We start from the raw sequence: 17964 nt of genomic DNA, 5'->3' as shown, positions 1-17964 counted from the left end.
CTCGTGCCCCGTCGCTCTGCCCCGTCGCTCTGCCCCGTCGCTCTGCCCCGTCGCTCTGCGTCTCCCGTACCCTCCGCTCCTGTACTCTCTGAGCCTGTGTCACTCCCTCTCGGTGTCTCTCCTGGCCGTCTCTGGCTGTCCGCCTCCTGGCTCTGTCCCGTCCCTGTCTGGTGTCTCGGATCTGTCCCCGCTCCCCGCTCCTGTCTTCCTTTCTGCCTCTGGATCCCTCCGCTTCTCGCCCCGCCGCTGTCACTCCGGCTTCCATCTCTGTCTGCCCCCCCCCCCCCCCACCCACCGTTCCTCTTTCTCCTTCTCTTCGTTTTCCTCTCCCCCATCTCTTCCCCCCCCACACACCAATCTGTCCCCTCTGTTCCTGTCCCTGTCCTCTCCTCCCGTTGGTCACAGGTGGGCTCCTTCTTCATGATCAACCTGTGCCTCGTTGTCATAGCGACCCAGTTCTCGGAGACCAAGCAGCGGGAGCACCGGCTGATGCTGGAGCAGCGGAAGCGCTACCTGTCCTCCAGCACGGTGGCTAGCTACGCGGAGCCCGGCGACTGCTACGAGGAGATCTTCCAGTACGTCTGCCACATCCTGCGCAAGGCCAGGCGCCGGGCCCTGGGCCTCTACCAGGCCCTGCAGAGCCGGCGCCAGGCCCCAGCCCCGGGGGCGCCCACCCCTGCCAAGCCCGGGCCCCACGCCAAGGAGCCCAGGCGCTACAGTAAGTGGCCCCGCCCCCCGCGGCCTCCAGGGTGCCCCGCTCAGGCCTCGTGTGCCTCCAGCGGGGGACTCGACCGCCACCGCGGGCAGACATGCCCCCCCATCTCCTCGGTGTCAGCAGAGCTGTCCGGCAGGTGGAGAACCCTGGGGAGGTCCCCCTGGGGAGCTCTAGTCCGTGCCCCTTGTTCTCTTGCCGCTTTTCTGACCACCTGCCGGGGCCTGGCCTGGGCTGGGGGTCTCAGCACCCTGCCCCCTGGAGGAATTCCCTTTGTATCCCAGTGTGTGGTCTCGTGTACTCAGGCTCCACCCCCTTGGCCATCCTGTCTGGTAAAGCCCTGAAACTCCCCTCCACTCAGCCAGCCTTGCCCCCCCCACGGGTTCCTGCTGCCCCCCATGCTTGCTAGCACGCCAGAGCAGTGACGACCGGCCACCTGGAGTAAAGGGCTGTGGCCCCCACCCTGCAAAGGCGTGGTGTATTAGGAGTGTATTAGGGACACCTCTGCCATTTTTTTTTTTTTTTTAGATTTTATTTATTTATTTGAGAGAGAGAGAATGAGAGAGAGCACATGAGAAGGGGGAGGGTCAGAGGGAGAAGCAGACTCCCTGCCGAGCAGGGAGCCCGACGCGGAACTCGATCCCGGCACTCCAGGATCATGACCTGAGCCGAAGGCAGTCGCTCAACCGACTGAGCCACCCAGGTGCCCCCACCTCTGCCATTTTGTGATCTTCCCTCTCCGGGCTGTTAGGCTCAGAAAGGGCTCTCCATTCATTTTCTCATCTGTTCTAGAAAACAGCCTGAGAAAGGGGCCAAGCCGGTAACATGATCCCATTTTCGGATGGGAAAACTAAGGTCCAGATAGATGAAGGGAGTCACTTAAGGTCACACGGTGTGTCAGGGATAAAAACAACATCAGGGACTTTAGAGTTGGGTTTGCTGAGCCCGCCTCCAGGGGAAAAATGAATGCTCCCACTCCTGCAGAAGGCAAATGCGCCCTGGGAGATGGGCCCCCCACTGGTGCTATGGAAGTTAGCAGGGACTGGACCCCAGAGCAGGTACACAGTGTGCGACCTTGGACAACCTGGGCCCCTCTGTGGGCCTCAGGCTCCTGCTCTGTAAAGTTGAGGCTGAGGCTCATGCGCAGTGGGAGTCAGCCACCCCCAGGCCCTGCTCCTGCAGTTCTGACGTCCTGCGAATCTGAGATCCTTGGGAGGCAAGCCGGAGAACTGGTGCTCAGAGCTGCCGCCCACCCATCCTCGGGCGCCAGCCGTCCAGGCATGGTCTTGGAGGAGGCTCCAGGTGGCCCGTGGGCTGGCCCAGCACGTGGACGGGGGAGCCAGGGTCTGGGCAAGGCTGGCGTGCAGCGTTCCTGGGTGATGCAGGGAGACGCTTCCTGCTGCTGCCCCCCACCCTCTCCAGGCAACTTGTGTGGAGGAAAGTTCAGGAGGCCGTCTGGGGGGAGAACGTGCCCTCTGCCCTGGGGCCTTCATGCCTTCCCCCTTCCCTGGGAAACAAGTTTCAGGGGGCCCAGCCCCATGTACAAGTGGGGCTGAGCAGAGCTTTGCTGAGATGGGACCGACCCCTGGGCTTCTGGCTGCCTCACCCTGGCTCCGGGGGACAAATGAGTCCGAGGCGCCTCGTCCGGGGCATTGGGAGATATTTGAAGGCAAAGTCTGGGAAGGAAGGGTAGGCATTACATGTTTTTCTTTCCCTTTGATGTTAGTTATTTATTTACTTTTGGCTCACACAAGCGAAACACTTTTATTTTAGGAAAATATAGGCAAATATAAAGAAGAAAGCAAACCACCCAGAAAGAACCTCCGTGACACCTGTTTGAAATGGTTCACAGATCACAGAACTCTGTTCGGAGACTGGCTCGGGCTTCTGAAACTCTTCCCTGGGGCATCAAAGGGGATGAAAGCTTCTGACCCCCACTCCCTGCTGTGCCTTCTCCCCCAGGAGCCAGCCCCGACTCTCAGCTTATGAGGAGGGAAGTCTCAGGGGGCTTCTAGAGCAAGGGACACAAGCCCCACATAAGGGTGGGAGAATGGAAGATGGAGAGGCCACCTTGGCTCCCCCTGAGGGGCGTCCATCCTCTATACCAGCCTGGTTCTTCTAGAAGCTGTTCTTCAGCCGTTTTCCCAGCTCTGATGTCAGCAAGCAGGACAGTGGGAGGGCTGGGCCTTGGGCCAGGAAGTGATGGAGCAAGGATGGATGACAGGCACGTGTGCCCCAGGCGCTGTTCCCGGCACACCACACGCAGCCACCGTAGAACCCTCCCCACAGCCCTGCAAGGAGGTGCTCCTAGTCCTGGCTTTACACGGGGGCAGACAAAGCCCGGAGAGGTGAAGCCGATCCCCCAGGAACCACAGGCCCCAGGCAGAGCCTGGAGCCCAGGAGCCTGAAGCCCTCACACGGGGCTGTGTCCCAGGGTTAGGTTGGGGCCTGGTGTGGGCAGGTGCTGCCGCCTCTGAGACCCTCCAGCCTGCGTGACCTGAGGCAACACCCCTGCCTTTGTGTTTGCTTTGCAGAGCTGTGCCCTCAACACAGTCCCCTGGACCCGACGCCCCACACGCTGGTGCAGCCCATCTCCACCATGCTGGCCTCCGACCCGGCCAGTTGCCCCCGCTGCCAGCATGGGGCGAGCCGGCGGCCCTCGGACCCGGGCAGCACCGACTCGGGCCAGGAGGGCTCGGGCTCTGGTGGCTCAGGTGGTGGCTCGGAGGAGGCCGATGGGGACGGAGCCCGGAGCAGCGACGATGGGGCCTCGTCGGGGCTCGGGAAGGAGGACGAGGACGAGCAGGCAGACGGGGCCACCCGGCTGTGCGGGGATGTGTGGCGGGAGACTCGAGCCAAGCTCCGAGGCATTGTGGACAGCAAGTACTTCAACCGGGGCATCATGATGGCCATCCTGGTCAACACCGTCAGCATGGGCATCGAGCACCACGAGCAGGCCAGTGGGGGCAGGCGCCGGGTGCAGGGCTGGGCGCGGGCGTGGAGGGAGGGCTGGGCGCCTAGGCGCAAGCCGGCCCCCTGTGTGGCTGTCTCCCACCTGACTGGGACTGGGTCCGATTCGTCCCTGTGGCCTCAGTAGCCTAACCCTGGGCCCAGCCCAGAGGAGGGAGAAGCTCTGGCGGTCTGCACAGTGGGTGAGTGAGCGAGCGAGGGGGGCCACTCTAGTATTGGGCCCGCGGGGTTCAGAGCCAGCTCCTTTCTCCTGAGCAGCTCAGCCTGGACACCAGGCACCCACAGGCCTTCCCCTGTCAGTCCCTGCCAAACCCGACTTCCAGTTGTCACCTTTCTCTGTGAGCCCACCCGTCCATTCTCCCCCAAACAGTTGGAGTGCTCCTTCCCAAGGTTGGGTTCTCCGCTGCCCCAAACTGCCACAGAGCCCCATTGCCCTTGGCACAAAATACAGACCTTTCCTCGGACAGCCAAGGCTCCTCTGTGGGCAGTGCCTTTAGCCGGCGAGGCGTCCTCCTGTCCCCGATGCCCCCCACTTAGTCCGCCCTCTACACCGCCCCAGGGCACTGAGAGTAGCCCCGAGGTTGCCCTACAAAGACGGTCCTGTGTCCCTCCTCCACCAGCCCCGTGGTCTCTTCTGTCCTTGGCGCTGGGTGCGTAGAGCACAGAGTGGGTGTTGGCTGAGTCGAATGGTGTGTCCCAGGCCCCTTGGGCCATCGGGGATACTGCTGGAGCTTTGGGGCCGAGGAGAGTTCAGAGACAGGGTCCCAAGGGGGGAAAACACGTGGAGGAGGTGGCAGGAGCACAGGAAGGGTGCGTTAAGAGATAAGAGGCTACTTGTAAGGACACAGGATGGAAGGCTTGGGGGGAGGGGCTAGCACCCACGTCCCCAGGACATAGGTCATACCCTGGGGTGACAGCCTGCATGACAAGTCCAGTCCTGGCTCTATTTGAAAAAGCACCATTTTCTGGCTCCCCCAGCCCCTGGGTGGGTTCCCTCCCTTGACCTTTGCTCCAGCCCTGTGAGGGCACCCCATTTGTTAGCTAGTGACCCTGAGGCCTAGGGAGGGGATGTCACTGACCCGAGGTCCCACAGCCAGTGAGGGGTCAGATCTGCACCCACATCTTTCTGTGGCAAGACTGACACCCAGCAGGGCTTAGAACGAGGGCCCCCTTTGCTTCGTGCCACCCTCTTTCTGCGGCAGCCCCTCCGCCCGCCCGCTGCGCCCCGCGGTGGGCCACACTCCCACTTCCCTCTTCATTAGCTCGCCAAGCGCTGGCTCTATTCAATTTTCTTAAATGCGGCCCCTGGGGCTGTGGTGACACTCTGTTCGGAGCTGCTGGTTTGCCAGCCATTCTGGCTTAATTAAAAAGGTCTCTGTGGAGGACTGGAGGGGAGGCTATCTGCAGGGTAAAGCTGGGGAGACAGGCAGCCCAGAGCCCCCTCGCCTAGGGCTCAGACTTCTGGCCTTTCCTGGCCCAGGCCTGCCAGGTGGGCAGAAGCCTGGCTAGGCCAGCGGTGCTAGAGGGGGGGCCCCATGGGGGACCAGGTGATGTTGGGGCGCTGGCTCTCATTTCTGAGCGAGTAGCACCGAGGGGGCTTGTCACGGCGCTGCCGCAGTGGGGTCTGGGCACCGTTCCCACCAGGGCTTGTGGGAACTTGCAAGAGCCGATTTTTTAACACTCAGGAATGTCGAAAGCCTGTTTTTAAATAGTTGGTAGCTTGAAATTGGCCGTGGTGGGAGTATTTACACCACAGAAATCGGCATACGCTGCAGATCAGGGCAGTTTGTCAGAGGCCTGTTTGTCGGGATTCTCTGGGTCACAGCCTCGCCCCCTGCCCAGCGGCCCGGCCTCAGGGGCTCTCTGCCCGGCCTCTACCCCACACACCTCCTGCCACCGCCCCACCCCCTAGGCTCCTTCCCTGGTTCAACGCTACTGGCCAGCAGGGAGCCTTGGGCAAGTCCCTTGGCCTCCCCCAGCCGGTGGCTCCATCTGGGAAATGGGCGCACGGACCCTTGTCAGAGTGGTGGGCGGGTTAATTAGGAAGCCCAGCACATAGTAGGTGCTCCCTGATTTGCAACCATTTATGAATCTTCTGTTTGAGCCTCACATCACCACCCTTGGGGTGAGGTTACCTTCTGCCGTCTGGAGCCTCGAAAAATTAATTAATTAAAGAAAAAGATGAGGGGGAGGGAGCATTTAAAAAAAATGTTCTTTTTAAAGCAGCCCTGAGTGGCAGGCATTGTTCTGCCGAGCTCTGAGCAGGGCCTGCTGGGGGCCGGCTGGCGTATTTGCTCCACTCCCCTCCGCTCCCAGACGCTGCTTGGCGGGGAAACAGCCCGCCCCCGTGTTTATTTTGAGCAGCCCTGTCTGAGGTGGTGCCTGCAGAGAGAGGTGGTCCAGGGCCGCTGGGAGGCGGGGAGAGCGGGGAGGAGCGGGAGGAGAAGGTGGGTGGACGCATACAGCCCCTTTCCTGCAGGGGTGGTGACTGTGGAGGGGGGGGCGTTGGGGGGGGGGGGGAGCCTGGCAGGGAGTCTGGCACGGCCATGGGGGTGCTAGGGAGTGAGAATGGGGCAAAGCCTGTGGGTTGCTCTCTGGCTCCGTCTGCCACCCCTGCCTCTGTGGTCATGGGCACTCAGACGAGAGCTAAGATTGCGGGTTCCACTGGCCTTTAGGTGGCCATGGCTGCCCCAACCACAAGGGATCCCAACGTCCCCAGGTTCCTCATGGACAAAGATGCTGTTCCTTGCAGGGACTGGCCTGGGAGGAGGTGACAGGTAAAAGGGGGGTCATCCAGGCCTGCTTGTGACCCATGAGGTGGTTAGATGGGGCTGAAGTCTGCTTTCCTGAGTAGGCCAAGGGAAGAGAGGGGAGGCCCCGAATGGTCTGTGATTGAGGCTACATGACAAGCAGGTGGGGAGGGGTCAGCTTGGGGGGGCCAGATCCCTCCCTCATCACCCACTGTCATGTGTTGTCACATTCCTTGTGACCCTCATGGCAGCCCTATGGGATAGGCCAGGCTAGAGCAGATGGGGAAACTGAGGCTTGCCCAGGTGACACGGTGAGCAACTGTCAGAGCAGGGCTCCAGGATGCTGAGGAGGAGGTGGAGGTTCCACAAAGCGGACAGGAGGCAGTGGGGAGGCCTGGTGGGGAGGCCTGGGTGGGGAGGCCTGGCTCCCGTGGCAGCTTCTTCCTCTCCCGGCACTCAGCTGTCCAGGCGAACGGCTCCTCCCAAGTTGGGCAAGGCCACTCTCAGCCCCATCCTGTCCTGGAACTGAAGGATGGTCACCGAGTTGGACAACAAGAAACAGAGGGTTCGGCTGAACGGGCAGCAGGGCCGGGGTGCACGTAGCCTCCTAGGGCAGGTGGGGGCATGTCCACTGGCCCCCCCTCCAGGTCAGGGGATGGCTCAAAACAACCTTTATTTTCCTGTCTGCAGCCAGTCTGGCATGGCTCTGGGAAGAGGAGGATGGGCTGGCTTAGTGCCCAACATTCCAGCTCTTTGGGGGCTTAGGGGAGAGAGCCAACATGGGCTGCAGTCACGGAAGGCTTCCCAGAGGCAGTGGCACTGGAGATGGACCCTGAAGGTTCACTAGGAGTTCATCAGTGAGACAGAGGAGGGACAGGTACAGGGACCAGGAGCACAGGCTTTCCCCCAAAGGACCTGAGCCCTCGAGGAGGATGTGCACAAAGGGCAGGAGACTGCCCAGGAGGCTGGGGGTGCTGTCCATCCACAAAGTGTCTTAAGGCAGGCTTTGTCCTCCAGGCAGTGGGGAGTCACAGGAGGCTTGTGAGCAGGGCAGTGACATGTCTGTATGCTGAACTGGAGCCTCAAGTCAGGGAAGTGGGGCAGTTGAAGCTGTCAGGGCCATGGGAGGGGGCAGGCCGGAGGGAGAATTCTTCTGATTCAGATTGAGATCCCATTCTACCACTTCCTGGCCCTGGCCCTGGCCCTGAGCAGTCACTTCCCTCTGAGCCTCAGCGTCCCGTCTATAAAATGGGGATACTGTGGGGTAACGTTTGAGGTCTAGATGAGATAATTCATAGAAAGTGCTCGGCGGCGCCGACTGGTGCGGGGGGACCCTTAACACCAGCTGACATCATTACCATGGGGGGGTAGTATCAGGTACAGCGGAGGGGCCCCTGCCCGACAGGACCCTTATTTACCCCTGCAGAAATGGCCAGAGGCTGGGCAGCCTCGTGCCTCCACACCTGGCGTCGGGCCAGGAGGAGCGGGCCCCTGTCCCTCTCCCTCCGCTTCGGGCCTCCAGGTTGCAGCCCCTCCTTACCTGCCCTCCACCCTCCTGCCTCCAGCCCAACATGACTTTCTGCCCTTTGTTGCCCCCTCTTCAGCTGGGGGGGGGGTGGTCCCTGCCGCCTCCAGATGCCTCTCTAAAGCCTCTGCCTGGCAGTCTGTCTGCCTGCTGTCTCTCACGTTCCTGGCTCCTTCACCCACTCCTGCAAGGTCCCGATCTTGGTCCTTCATTATGTTTGCATGCATGTTTTTCTTCCCCTGTCTCCTCTCTCCACACCCCGCCTTTGCCTCTCTCTCCCTGTGGCCTTATTTGTCTGTCTGTCCATCTCCCCCACGGCTGCCCCCGTCCCTCTCCACACACCCTCCCGCCTCCATCTCACAATACCAAATAGTCTGTGTTCGCCTGTCTCCCTCCCGCTCACTGTCTCTCTCCCAGAAAAAAGCTTGCGGGAGTGATGGATGGTCCATTAGAGAAAGATTAGCAGGTGTGCGCTTGACTAGAGAAACGGCTGCTGTGAGTGGGGGGGCGGGGAGCGAGCAGGTGACCTTCCCAGAGGGAGAGCGGCGGCTCCGCATCGGTTGGTTGCGGGGCGGGAGTGTGTGCGCTGTGTGTGGCCCAGAGCGGGGTGATGGTCATTACCAACTGTCAGCGGCCCCGTTTTCCATCTTTGCCGTCCCTGTCGTTTGGGCGGGCTGGGAAATTGGTGGCTTGGAGCAGCATCTGGGCCTGGCCCCTCCCCACCGAGGGCCCCTCTCAGGGTCCCACTCTTCTTTCAGGGCCCTTTTGTGAGTCAAATGTAATTACAGATGGAAATGGGGCCTTCTCCTTTTCTCTGGGCTTGAGAGGACCTGGCAGTTTTATTAGGTTTCCCAGGCACTTGTCGGAAGCGGGCGGTTGCATTGGGTTTTTTTTTTTTTTTTCCCTCTTCTCCTTTTAACGCAAATGGAATCACAGGCCCCAGAGGCGCCCTGTCGCCTGGTGGAGGGGCTGGGCTGGGGGTGGGGGCGCTGACGGATGGCGGCTCTCTCACCTCCCCACTCTTGCTCTGGCTGCTCCCTCGGCCTAGATGCCTTCTCTCCCCGCCCCCGTCACTGGGCTCCCCTTCTCAGCTTTGGGGTCTCTGCTGAGAGGTCACTTCCTCCAGGAAGCTGCTCCTGACTGCAGGATCGCTGTTCCCTCAAAGCACCCTCAACTTTTCTCTGTTTTTAGCACCCACCGAGTGCTGGTCAGCTTGGGTGTTGGGCTTTGCTACCAGAGCCCGCACTTCCTGGGGGCAGGGGCAATGTCCCGATGCATTCACCACCGGCCGCCCTGGGTAGCGCAATCCTGGCCCGTAGTGACCGCTCAGCGGGCCTGTGGCATGCGTGAGCCCTGGGAACGGGTGAAGGCACGGGTGGGCTCTGTGTGTGTGTCCGCGGAGAGCAGTTTGGAGACTGACTGCGTGGCTCAGCCGCATCCTGGCTGGGTGGCTCAGAGCAAGTCAGTTCACTCGTTGGAGCCTCCGTGTCCTTCCCTGTGGAATGGAGACACCAACATGGCCTTGCAGATTGTGAGGAGCAGCAACCAGACACTTCACAGTGCTAGCGGGCTCATGCAAGAGGGGCTGGAGCCCTGCATGGTGCTTTGGTGGAGAGGTCCAGAATGAATGTCATCTTGTTTCACCCCCTCATTTTATGGATGAAGAAACTGAGATGGGAGGGGTGCCCTGGAACCCTGTCTCCTAGTCATGGCCCAGAATGTGGTCTGTTTTATACACCAGCATTGCTCACAAGGTTCTATTTGTAGGGTGTCACCTGCTGCTAAAAACCAGGAGGTAATCATGTCTGGGGTCAGAGGGTGGCTCCCTGGCCAGGGGTACTAGTCTCCTTCTGACCAGCTGGTGACTCTAACCCCTGCCCTCCCTGGGCTCTGGTGCCTTCCACTGAGAAGCCTGTGGAGCAAGCCCCATCGACCAGGGTCCTCGAGTACAGGAAAGAGCCGTTGTGGTGCACAGCAGGTGCATGGTCTCTGTCTTCTCTTTGCAGGGCACGGTGCTCTCGAGCCACCCACAATCCTGAGCTGACCATTGGGGAAGAGGAGAGTGGGGAAGGCTCAGGAGAGAGGTCTGCACAGGCAGGGGTGAAGGGCGGGAGCCTTGGAACCGGGCTGCCTGAGTTCACATCCTGGCTTTGCCCCTTACCTGCTCCACAGCCGAAGGCAGGGGGCTGGCCTTCTCTGAACCTGCTTCCTCCTCTGCAAAATGGGCTCTTGTGTGGGATTAAGATGAACTGTAAAGTTCAAAGGACAGGTCCTGCATGGGGTAAGTGCTTCCTAAATGGGGTCATGGGCAAACAGGGACTTTCCAGCAATGACTGGCCTGTCTTCTTGCCTTGCTCTGCATCAAGCCATGTGACCTTAAGTCAGCTTCTGAGCCTGTGTCCTGATCTGTAAAATGGGTGTCACGATAGCTCCCTGAGGGCACACAGTACCAGCGTCATTTCCAAATGTGTGGAAGGTCAGCCCGGTGGGGTCCCCCCATCTTAGTGGACTCTTAGGACAGCAGAGATGCAGCCGCGTTGTAAGGTTCTCAAGGCCATTGTGCTCCAGCGAGGACTCTGACCCGCCTCCCTGGCGGTCCTGGAGCCCATGGGCATCCAGAGAGGATCCATGACTGTGCTCTGGCCTGACCAGGTCCCTGTCCCGTGTCCTAACGCCTCCACAGCCCGAGGAGCTGACCAACATCCTGGAGATCTGCAACGTGGTCTTCACCAGCATGTTCGCCCTGGAGATGCTCCTGAAGCTGGCCGCCTTTGGGCTCTTTGACTACCTGCGCAACCCTTACAACATCTTTGACAGCATCATTGTTATCATCAGGTGCTGCCCCCTGCCCCCGCAGGCTGTGGGCCCAGAAGTCCCGGTGTGTGGGGGGGGGATGGAGGGGGATCTAAGGCACCGACCCTGGCCAGGAAACAAAGCATGTAAGAGCACAAAGGAAATCAATTACACCCAAGCACAGTTATCAAATATTTAAACATCTGTCATTCAGTAATATACATGCTTCTGGATTAACGCATGAAATAGCAAGATGTAGCGGCAGGTCTTGTGACTACCATCGTTCCCAAGAAAGGATGAGTATAAGTAATATTTGGAAATATGTACATCAACGGTTATAAGATATAAAACTGTCAGCGATTTTGACTGGTCAGAAAGTCATAGGGACTGCTAGTTCTCCGTGGCTTATTTACATTCATAACCGAAAGAATGTTAAATCTCAAAAAGAGGTCAGTGGGTAGACCTCCTGAATTCTAGCCATAGACTTCTCGTGGGGGGTGTCCATGGACTGCAGGTCAGGAGCCCCTGACTTAGAGCATGCCCCGGCGCAGCAATGACCCTTGAAACGTGTTATTTGTGGGATGAACGAATGAATGAATGGAAGCTGTCCGTCTCTCTGTCCTCCCTGGCCTCCCTTTGCCCTCCTCTCCTCCCCGCCCTCTGTCGAACCCTCCTGCCTCTCTCTCCCTCCTTCCCCCGCTTGCCCCCTCCCAGCATCTGGGAGATTGTGGGGCAGGCGGACGGCGGCCTGTCGGTGTTGCGGACCTTCCGGCTGTTGCGGGTGCTGAAGCTGGTGCGCTTCATGCCCGCACTGCGGCGCCAGTTGGTGGTGCTTATGAAGACCATGGACAACGTGGCCACCTTCTGCATGCTGCTCATGCTCTTCATCTTCATCTTCAGGTGAGGCCTGCCCACCGTGGGCACCACGAGTGCTGGAGCCTGGGGGAGCATGGCAGGTCGAGCTTCTCCAGGAAACACCCTGGACGCGGGTGTGAATCCTGACACCACCACTTAATCCCCAGTGGCTCGGGGCGAGTACTTGCCCTCCGAGCCTCAGTGTTCACTTCTGTAAAATGGAACCAGTGCTGCCCCCTGCCATCTTACCGGGTGGCTGAGAATGAAACAAGGTGGGTGGGTCCCTGAGCCTCCTCCATTCCTCCCACAGCATCCTTGGGATGCACATCTTTGGCTGCAAATTCAGCCTCCGCACAGACACGGGAGACACCGTCCCCGACAGGAAGAACTTTGACTCCCTGCTCTGGGCCATTGTCACGGTGTTCCAGGTGAGCGACAGCATGTCTTTCTGTGCGTCAGGGGAAGGGGTTTCTCCCAGGACCGCTGCTTGCATTGCTTTTTGGAGGTGGCCCTTCAGAGGATCCAGAGAAGAGGGGTGACCTGCCAAGGAGGCCCCTCAGTTCCGGACCCCAGCAGACAGGTCCGGGTGCGGGGTCGGGCTGGCATTGCACTGACTCTGGGAGCTGGAGGGACCGCCTGGTGCCCATCCCTGCCCCTCCACTCCCGCCCTAAGGCTTGGGCACCTTGGGATTCTCCTCCAAGACTATTTCCTCACACATGCAGCTCTACCACCCGGTGAATTCCATCTGTCCTCGGGCTGGGCTGGGGCTTGGGGATACCCCAGGGCTGAGCTGTGCTCCTGATTCCCCCACAGATCCTCACCCAGGAGGACTGGAACGTTGTCCTCTACAATGGCATGGCCTCCACCTCCCCTTGGGCCTCCCTCTACTTTGTCGCCCTCATGACCTTCGGCAACTATGTGCTCTTCAACCTCCTGGTGGCCATCCTGGTGGAGGGCTTCCAGGCAGAGGTGACTGCAGCCCTGGCAGAGGAAGCACCCCCATGGGGCCTGCGCCAGACTTGGTGTGGGGGATTCTGGATGGGGGAGGGCTGCAACTCAAACATCTAGCCAGTAACAAGGTCCCAAGGAGGAGGCTGCCAATTAGGTGGTGAGCTTCCTATCGCAGGAAGCATGCAAATGGAGGCTGTATCTCGGATCCCTGCCTCTCCCCCAGGGGTGTGGGACTAGGTCTCGCTATTTCTGAAATTCTAAAGCCCCTAAGATCTAGATCCTGCCTCCTCCCTTCTCTGAGGCTTAGGGGATACCTGCAGTGAGGCCGATGTGGGCTTATGGCCCAAGTCCTCGTTCGCTTCTTGCTTTCCTTTTCTGAGCCTCAGTCTCCCTATCTGTAAAATGGGGGTGAAAAATTCAAGAGGGAGAGAAGGGCTGAGCCAACCTGCATTCAAACAAGAGGGATGGTCTCCCAGGGTGACGCCAATCGCTCCTACTCGGACGAGGACCAGAGCTCATCCAACATGGAGGAGTTTGACAAGCTTCAGGAGGGCCTGGATGGCGGTGGAGGTAAACAGGTCTCCACTGGCACCTAGGGGACCACAACCCTTCCCCAGAGATCCGGGAAGGCGAGGGGCACAGCACTGGGTTTCCCCTCAAGCCCGGGCTCCCGGACTGCTAATCCTCTGTGGTTTGCTTACATTCATAATGGAAACAGGCAAATCCCCCAAAAGAGGTCGGTGACATTCAGAGCCCTCCTGAATTCTAGCCACAGAGGGAGCTGCAGTTCACCCTCACCCCTCCACAGTGTGGCCTGCTGGGAAGAGCCTTGGGCCTCAGGACACCTGGGTTCTGGTCCTTTTGGCACCACTGGGCAACTTGGAACAAGCCTCCCCACACCCAGGGCCAGTGTCCTCCTTGGTAACTGGGTTGGACCGTCTTTGCCTTGCTTCCTGAAGTGGGTCCAGGAGTGAGGTTCCCAGGCTGGGTGCAGCTCGGGGCTGGCGCTCAACACGGGAGACAAGGGATCCGCCCCAAAAAGAAAGCTGAGATGATGAGTGCTGAGGAACGATGTACAGAATTGTCGAGTCGTTCTACTGTACACCTGAAACTAATATAACACTGTATGTTAACTATACTGAACAAAAATAAAAAACCTAATAAAAAAAAGGAAAAAGCAAGCTGAGAGCTCTCCAGGAAGGGTGGAGGAGAGGCACATGACATGGGGTCCAACCCAGAAGGTGGAGGAGGTTTCCCCAGAAAGACTCTATTTCTGTTCCCATCCCTGTTTCTTTGTCTCATGACTTCTTTTACTCTTGTTCTTTGTTTGCCCCCCCTTCTGTCTCCATTTCACCCCTCCAGATCCCAAGCTCTGCCCAATCCCCATGACCCCCAATGGGCACCTGGACCCCAATCTCCCGCTGGGTGGACATCTGGGCCCCGCCGCGGCTGCAGCACCCGCCCCCCGCCTCTCGCTGCAGCCGGACCCGGTCCTGGTGGCCCTGGGCTCTCGCAAGAGCAGTGTCATGTCACTGGGCAGGATGAGCTATGACCAACGCTCCCTGGTGAGTCCTTGTGGGGTGCTCTGGATGAGTGCTCCCTGCTGGGGCGTGTGGTGAGGGACCCTGGGGAGAAGTGCCTGTCAGTCCAGCCTCAGGCTGGTACCTAGGTTTAGGGGACCAGACTCTCCAGCTAGAACCCGGCTGTCTGTTGCATTCGTGGATGCCCAGTGCCAGAGTAGGATGCGGCAACAAAGAATGAATGAGTGAATGAATGAATGAGTAGTGCCAGTAGGTCCCTTACGGAGAACTGGGTTTTTATCTTGGCCACAATGTGCAGGTAAAGAGCTGGGCTTTGGGGTCTGGCATACCAGAGCTCAAGTCTGGCCTCTGCCATTTTCGAGCTGTGTGACCACGAGCAAGTTCCAGCCCTCTCTGAACCTTTTTCCTTACCTGTGAAATAGGAAGACCACCCTAACCTGCTGTAGCTTCCTCAAGGGCAGTGAGGTGGCAGGAGGAGATGTAGCCACACCCTAGAGGTGCCCACATGTCCAAGAGTGAGAGCGCGGCAGGGAGAGGACCCCTGGGGCCTAGCCTTGCTCTGTTACCCACTAGCCAGGCCGGTGGCCCTCTTAGGGCCTCAGCGGGTGTGCAGGCTGCCTTCAGTCACCACAGTGGCTTGTGTGTGTGGTGGCTTCCTTCCAGTCCAGCTCCCGGAGCTCCTACTACGGACCGTGGGGCCGCAGCGGGGCCTGGGCCAGTCGCCGCTCCAGCTGGAACAGCCTGAAGCACAAGCCGCTGTCGGCCGAGCACGAGTCCCTGCTCTCGGCGGAGCGCGGCGGCGGCACCCGGGCCTGCGAGGGCGCCAGGGACGAGGGGCCGCCGCGGGCCGCGCCGCTGCACGCTCCGCACGCCCACCACGCGCACCACGGTGCCCACCCGGCTCACCGGCACCGCCACCACCGCCGGACGCTGTCCCTCGACACCAGAGACTCGATGGACCTGGCCGAGCTGGTGCCTGCGGTGGGCGCCCACCCCCGGGCGGCCTGGCGGGCGGTGGGCCCGGCCCCCGGGCACGAAGACTGCAATGGCAGGATGCCCAGCATCGCCAAGGATGTCTTTACCAAGATGGATGACCACCGGGATCGCGGGGAGGATGAGGAGGAGATCGACTACGTGAGAGGGGGAGGGCCCAGGGGGGGGGGGGGGGGCGGTCAGAGGGGGCGGGCCCGAGGGGCGGGGCTAGCGCGGGACCGGACTTAAGGAGAGCGCGCGGTGGGCGGGGGATCGGCACTGCTCGCCCCAGCGAGGGACACCGCCCCGCCCCCGCCGCCGGTGGAGAGGCCCTCTCTCCGCGCTTGCACTGGGTGGGGTGAGGGTCCTGGTCTCGCTGGAAGAGTTCGCAGTTCATCCGGTGGCCCCAGTTTGGTATATGGCCAGAGTGGGCGGAGATGGGCAGCTCTGCGCAGTACTGACCCGTCTGCACCCCATCCTTGCCTTGTCAGACCCTGTGCTTCCGGGTCCGCAAGATGATCGACGTCTATAAGCCTAACTGGTGCGAGGTCCGTGAGGACTGGTCTGTCTACCTCTTCTCCCCCGAGAACAGGTGGGCAAGTCCAGGCTTGGTGTGAGGTTAGAGTAGGGGGTTGGCATGTCTGGGAGAGAGAGATTTCTGCCAAGCCAGTCAAGGCTATTGGTGGAGGGTCTTCTGTACCCCAGAGGACCCTCCTGGTCCAGTGGTGGAGGGTCTGCAGGGGAGGGGGAGGATCTAGGTGTTCTAGATTCCAAGTCTAGGCCGTTCCTGTGCTGGCACCAGGTTGGACAAATCCTCAAGTAGCCCGGGGTGCTCCCATCCGGAGGGGGCATCAGTAGGCCTCCTGGAGGAGGAGGCCTGTGTGCTGGATTTTGGAGGCAGATAGCATTCTAGTAGGTGACGCAGGGGTTGTGAAGAGGTGGAGACTGGTCCGGGTAGAGGGAGCAGCCTGAGGGAAGGTCCCAGGGGCAGAAGCGGAAGATATCAGGGAGTGTGTGTCTGAGTGGCTGGAGGTTAGGGCTCAGCGATTTGCACCAGTGTTTGGAAGGCCTTGACTGCCAGGGCAAGGTCGATGCCCTTTATCCTGTGGGGCCAGTTTTTGCCATGTGCTTAGGGGAGCAGACACGAAATCACCACCTGTTGTGTGGCCAGAGAAGAGAGATGTCAGCTCTTCTAGCCATCCCAGTCCCCATGTGTGTCTGGGCCCCACACTCATGGGGTGCCCTGCCTACCCCGCCCAGGTTCCGAGTCCTGTGTCAGACCATCATTGCCCACAAGCTCTTCGACTATGTCGTCCTGGCCTTCATCTTCCTCAACTGCATCACCATCGCCCTGGAGAGGCCCCAGATCGAGGCTGGCAGCACTGTGAGTGGCTGCAGCCTTTGGGCAGGGCAAGGGACAAGGCAGAGGGGCAGGCCACCAGGGCCTGCACTGGGACATTGTGTCAGGCTCAGGGGGCTAGGAGAGCTCAGCCAGGCCCAACCCCAAACACCATGGAGGGAGGTGTGGTAGGAGCTCTGGGGAGGGAGATGCCTCCCGAGGCTGTGAAGTAGCAGCAGGGTGTCCCTTGGCTGAAGGTGAGAGGCTGACCAGGTGACAGGGCAGTTCTGGGAGTCCCTGGGCCCACGAGAGCTGTCTTCTTCCAGGAACGTATCTTCCTTACTGTGTCGAACTACATCTTCACAGCCATCTTTGTAGGCGAGATGACACTGAAGGTAACTCCGGGCTTTACCCGGGACCCTCTCCCACCCCCGGCTTGGGGCCCCTGGCTCTGGGCCAGCCTCTCCGAAAGCTTGTCACTCACCTGCCCATCAACCGCATTCCACCGGGGGCCCAGGAGGCCCATCCCTGTTAGGTGCCAGCCCCTAGGTTGGGCTCCAGGGACCCAGAGGGGGTCAGCCACGTCCTCACTCTCCAGGAGCTCACATCCTGCGAGAAAGGCTAATGTGGAGAAACATTTAGGGTGTAATGCAGGTACCTGCTGGAGGTGGGGGGCGCAGGGGAAGGATTCCTTCCCGGATGCTTCCCAGAGCGCTTGGCTTTGAATTGAGTTTGCCAGACGTGCGGGGAGTAGGGAACGGGGTGGCCCGCTGGGCCTGTGTTTCAGGGGGCGGTGGGGCACGTGTCCCCTGCCAGATCATCCGCCCAGCCCTCTGCCTGACAGGTCCCCACCAGCCCCACCTGACCTCGCTACGCCCCCTCGCTGAGGCTGGCCACACCCCCACCCCGTCTCCAATCGGGAGTCCGGCTCACCCCGCCCATCGTCCTGCCCTCAGGTGGTCTCGCTGGGCCTGTACTTCGGTGAGCAGGCTTACCTGCGCAGTAGCTGGAATGTGCTGGACGGCTTTCTCGTCTTCGTGTCCATCATCGACATTGTGGTTTCCGTGGCCTCAGCCGGGGGAGCCAAGATCCTAGGGGTCCTTCGGGTCTTGCGGCTCCTGCGCACCCTACGCCCCCTGCGGTGAGGACTCCCCCGCGGATGGGGGAATCCCTGCACTGTCTAGTGAGCTCCTGGGGTCTAAGTGGACCCCTCACTCTGGCCTTCCTTATCCACTCAGCCCTCTGATAGCACGTGCCAGATTAGTGGGGACAGGGACCAGGCTGTTGATGCTGCTCCTGGGGGAGGAGCCTGGAAACCCTGGCGGGAGGGGGGCGGCTGGAAAGGCCAGGCTGAAGGTGGCCCGCCAGGACTGCTACCCACTTTCTGTGTGTCCCTGGGTGGCTCACTGCCATCTCTGGCCCTCAGTCTCCAGATGATGGTGAGGTGTGGACCTCAAGGGGCTGGAGTTAGGGCATAGTGCACTGCTGTGCATATAGATCTGGGGTTTGGGGTTCTCTGCCCTGGTGATTCTGGGCAAAGTGGGTGCTGTCTCCA

At 60.3% G+C, this 17964-nt stretch overlaps 1 protein-coding gene across 1 annotated transcript in view; it reads left to right on the top strand.

Annotated features, from left to right (window-relative positions):
• CACNA1I (calcium voltage-gated channel subunit alpha1 I) overlaps nt 1-17964 on the top strand; it is an 80551-nt gene that overhangs the window by 43657 nt on the left and 18930 nt on the right. Inside the window, exons 7-19 of the mRNA XM_044915784.1 lie at nt 406-718; nt 3247-3668; nt 10641-10792; nt 11465-11650; nt 11916-12033; nt 12420-12575; nt 13034-13127; nt 13920-14122; nt 14762-15232; nt 15562-15662; nt 16331-16454; nt 16736-16804; nt 17366-17550. Coding sequence (XP_044771719.1) covers nt 406-718; nt 3247-3668; nt 10641-10792; nt 11465-11650; nt 11916-12033; nt 12420-12575; nt 13034-13127; nt 13920-14122; nt 14762-15232; nt 15562-15662; nt 16331-16454; nt 16736-16804; nt 17366-17550 — 2594 coding nt within the window. The remainder of the gene's footprint in view (nt 1-405; nt 719-3246; nt 3669-10640; nt 10793-11464; nt 11651-11915; nt 12034-12419; nt 12576-13033; nt 13128-13919; nt 14123-14761; nt 15233-15561; nt 15663-16330; nt 16455-16735; nt 16805-17365; nt 17551-17964) is intronic.

The sequence above is a fragment of the Neomonachus schauinslandi genome, chromosome 5 (assembly GCF_002201575.2).
Source record: "Neomonachus schauinslandi chromosome 5, ASM220157v2, whole genome shotgun sequence".
Taxonomy (NCBI): domain Eukaryota; kingdom Metazoa; phylum Chordata; class Mammalia; order Carnivora; family Phocidae; genus Neomonachus; species Neomonachus schauinslandi.
This window is presented reverse-complemented; position numbering and strand designations above follow the sequence as displayed.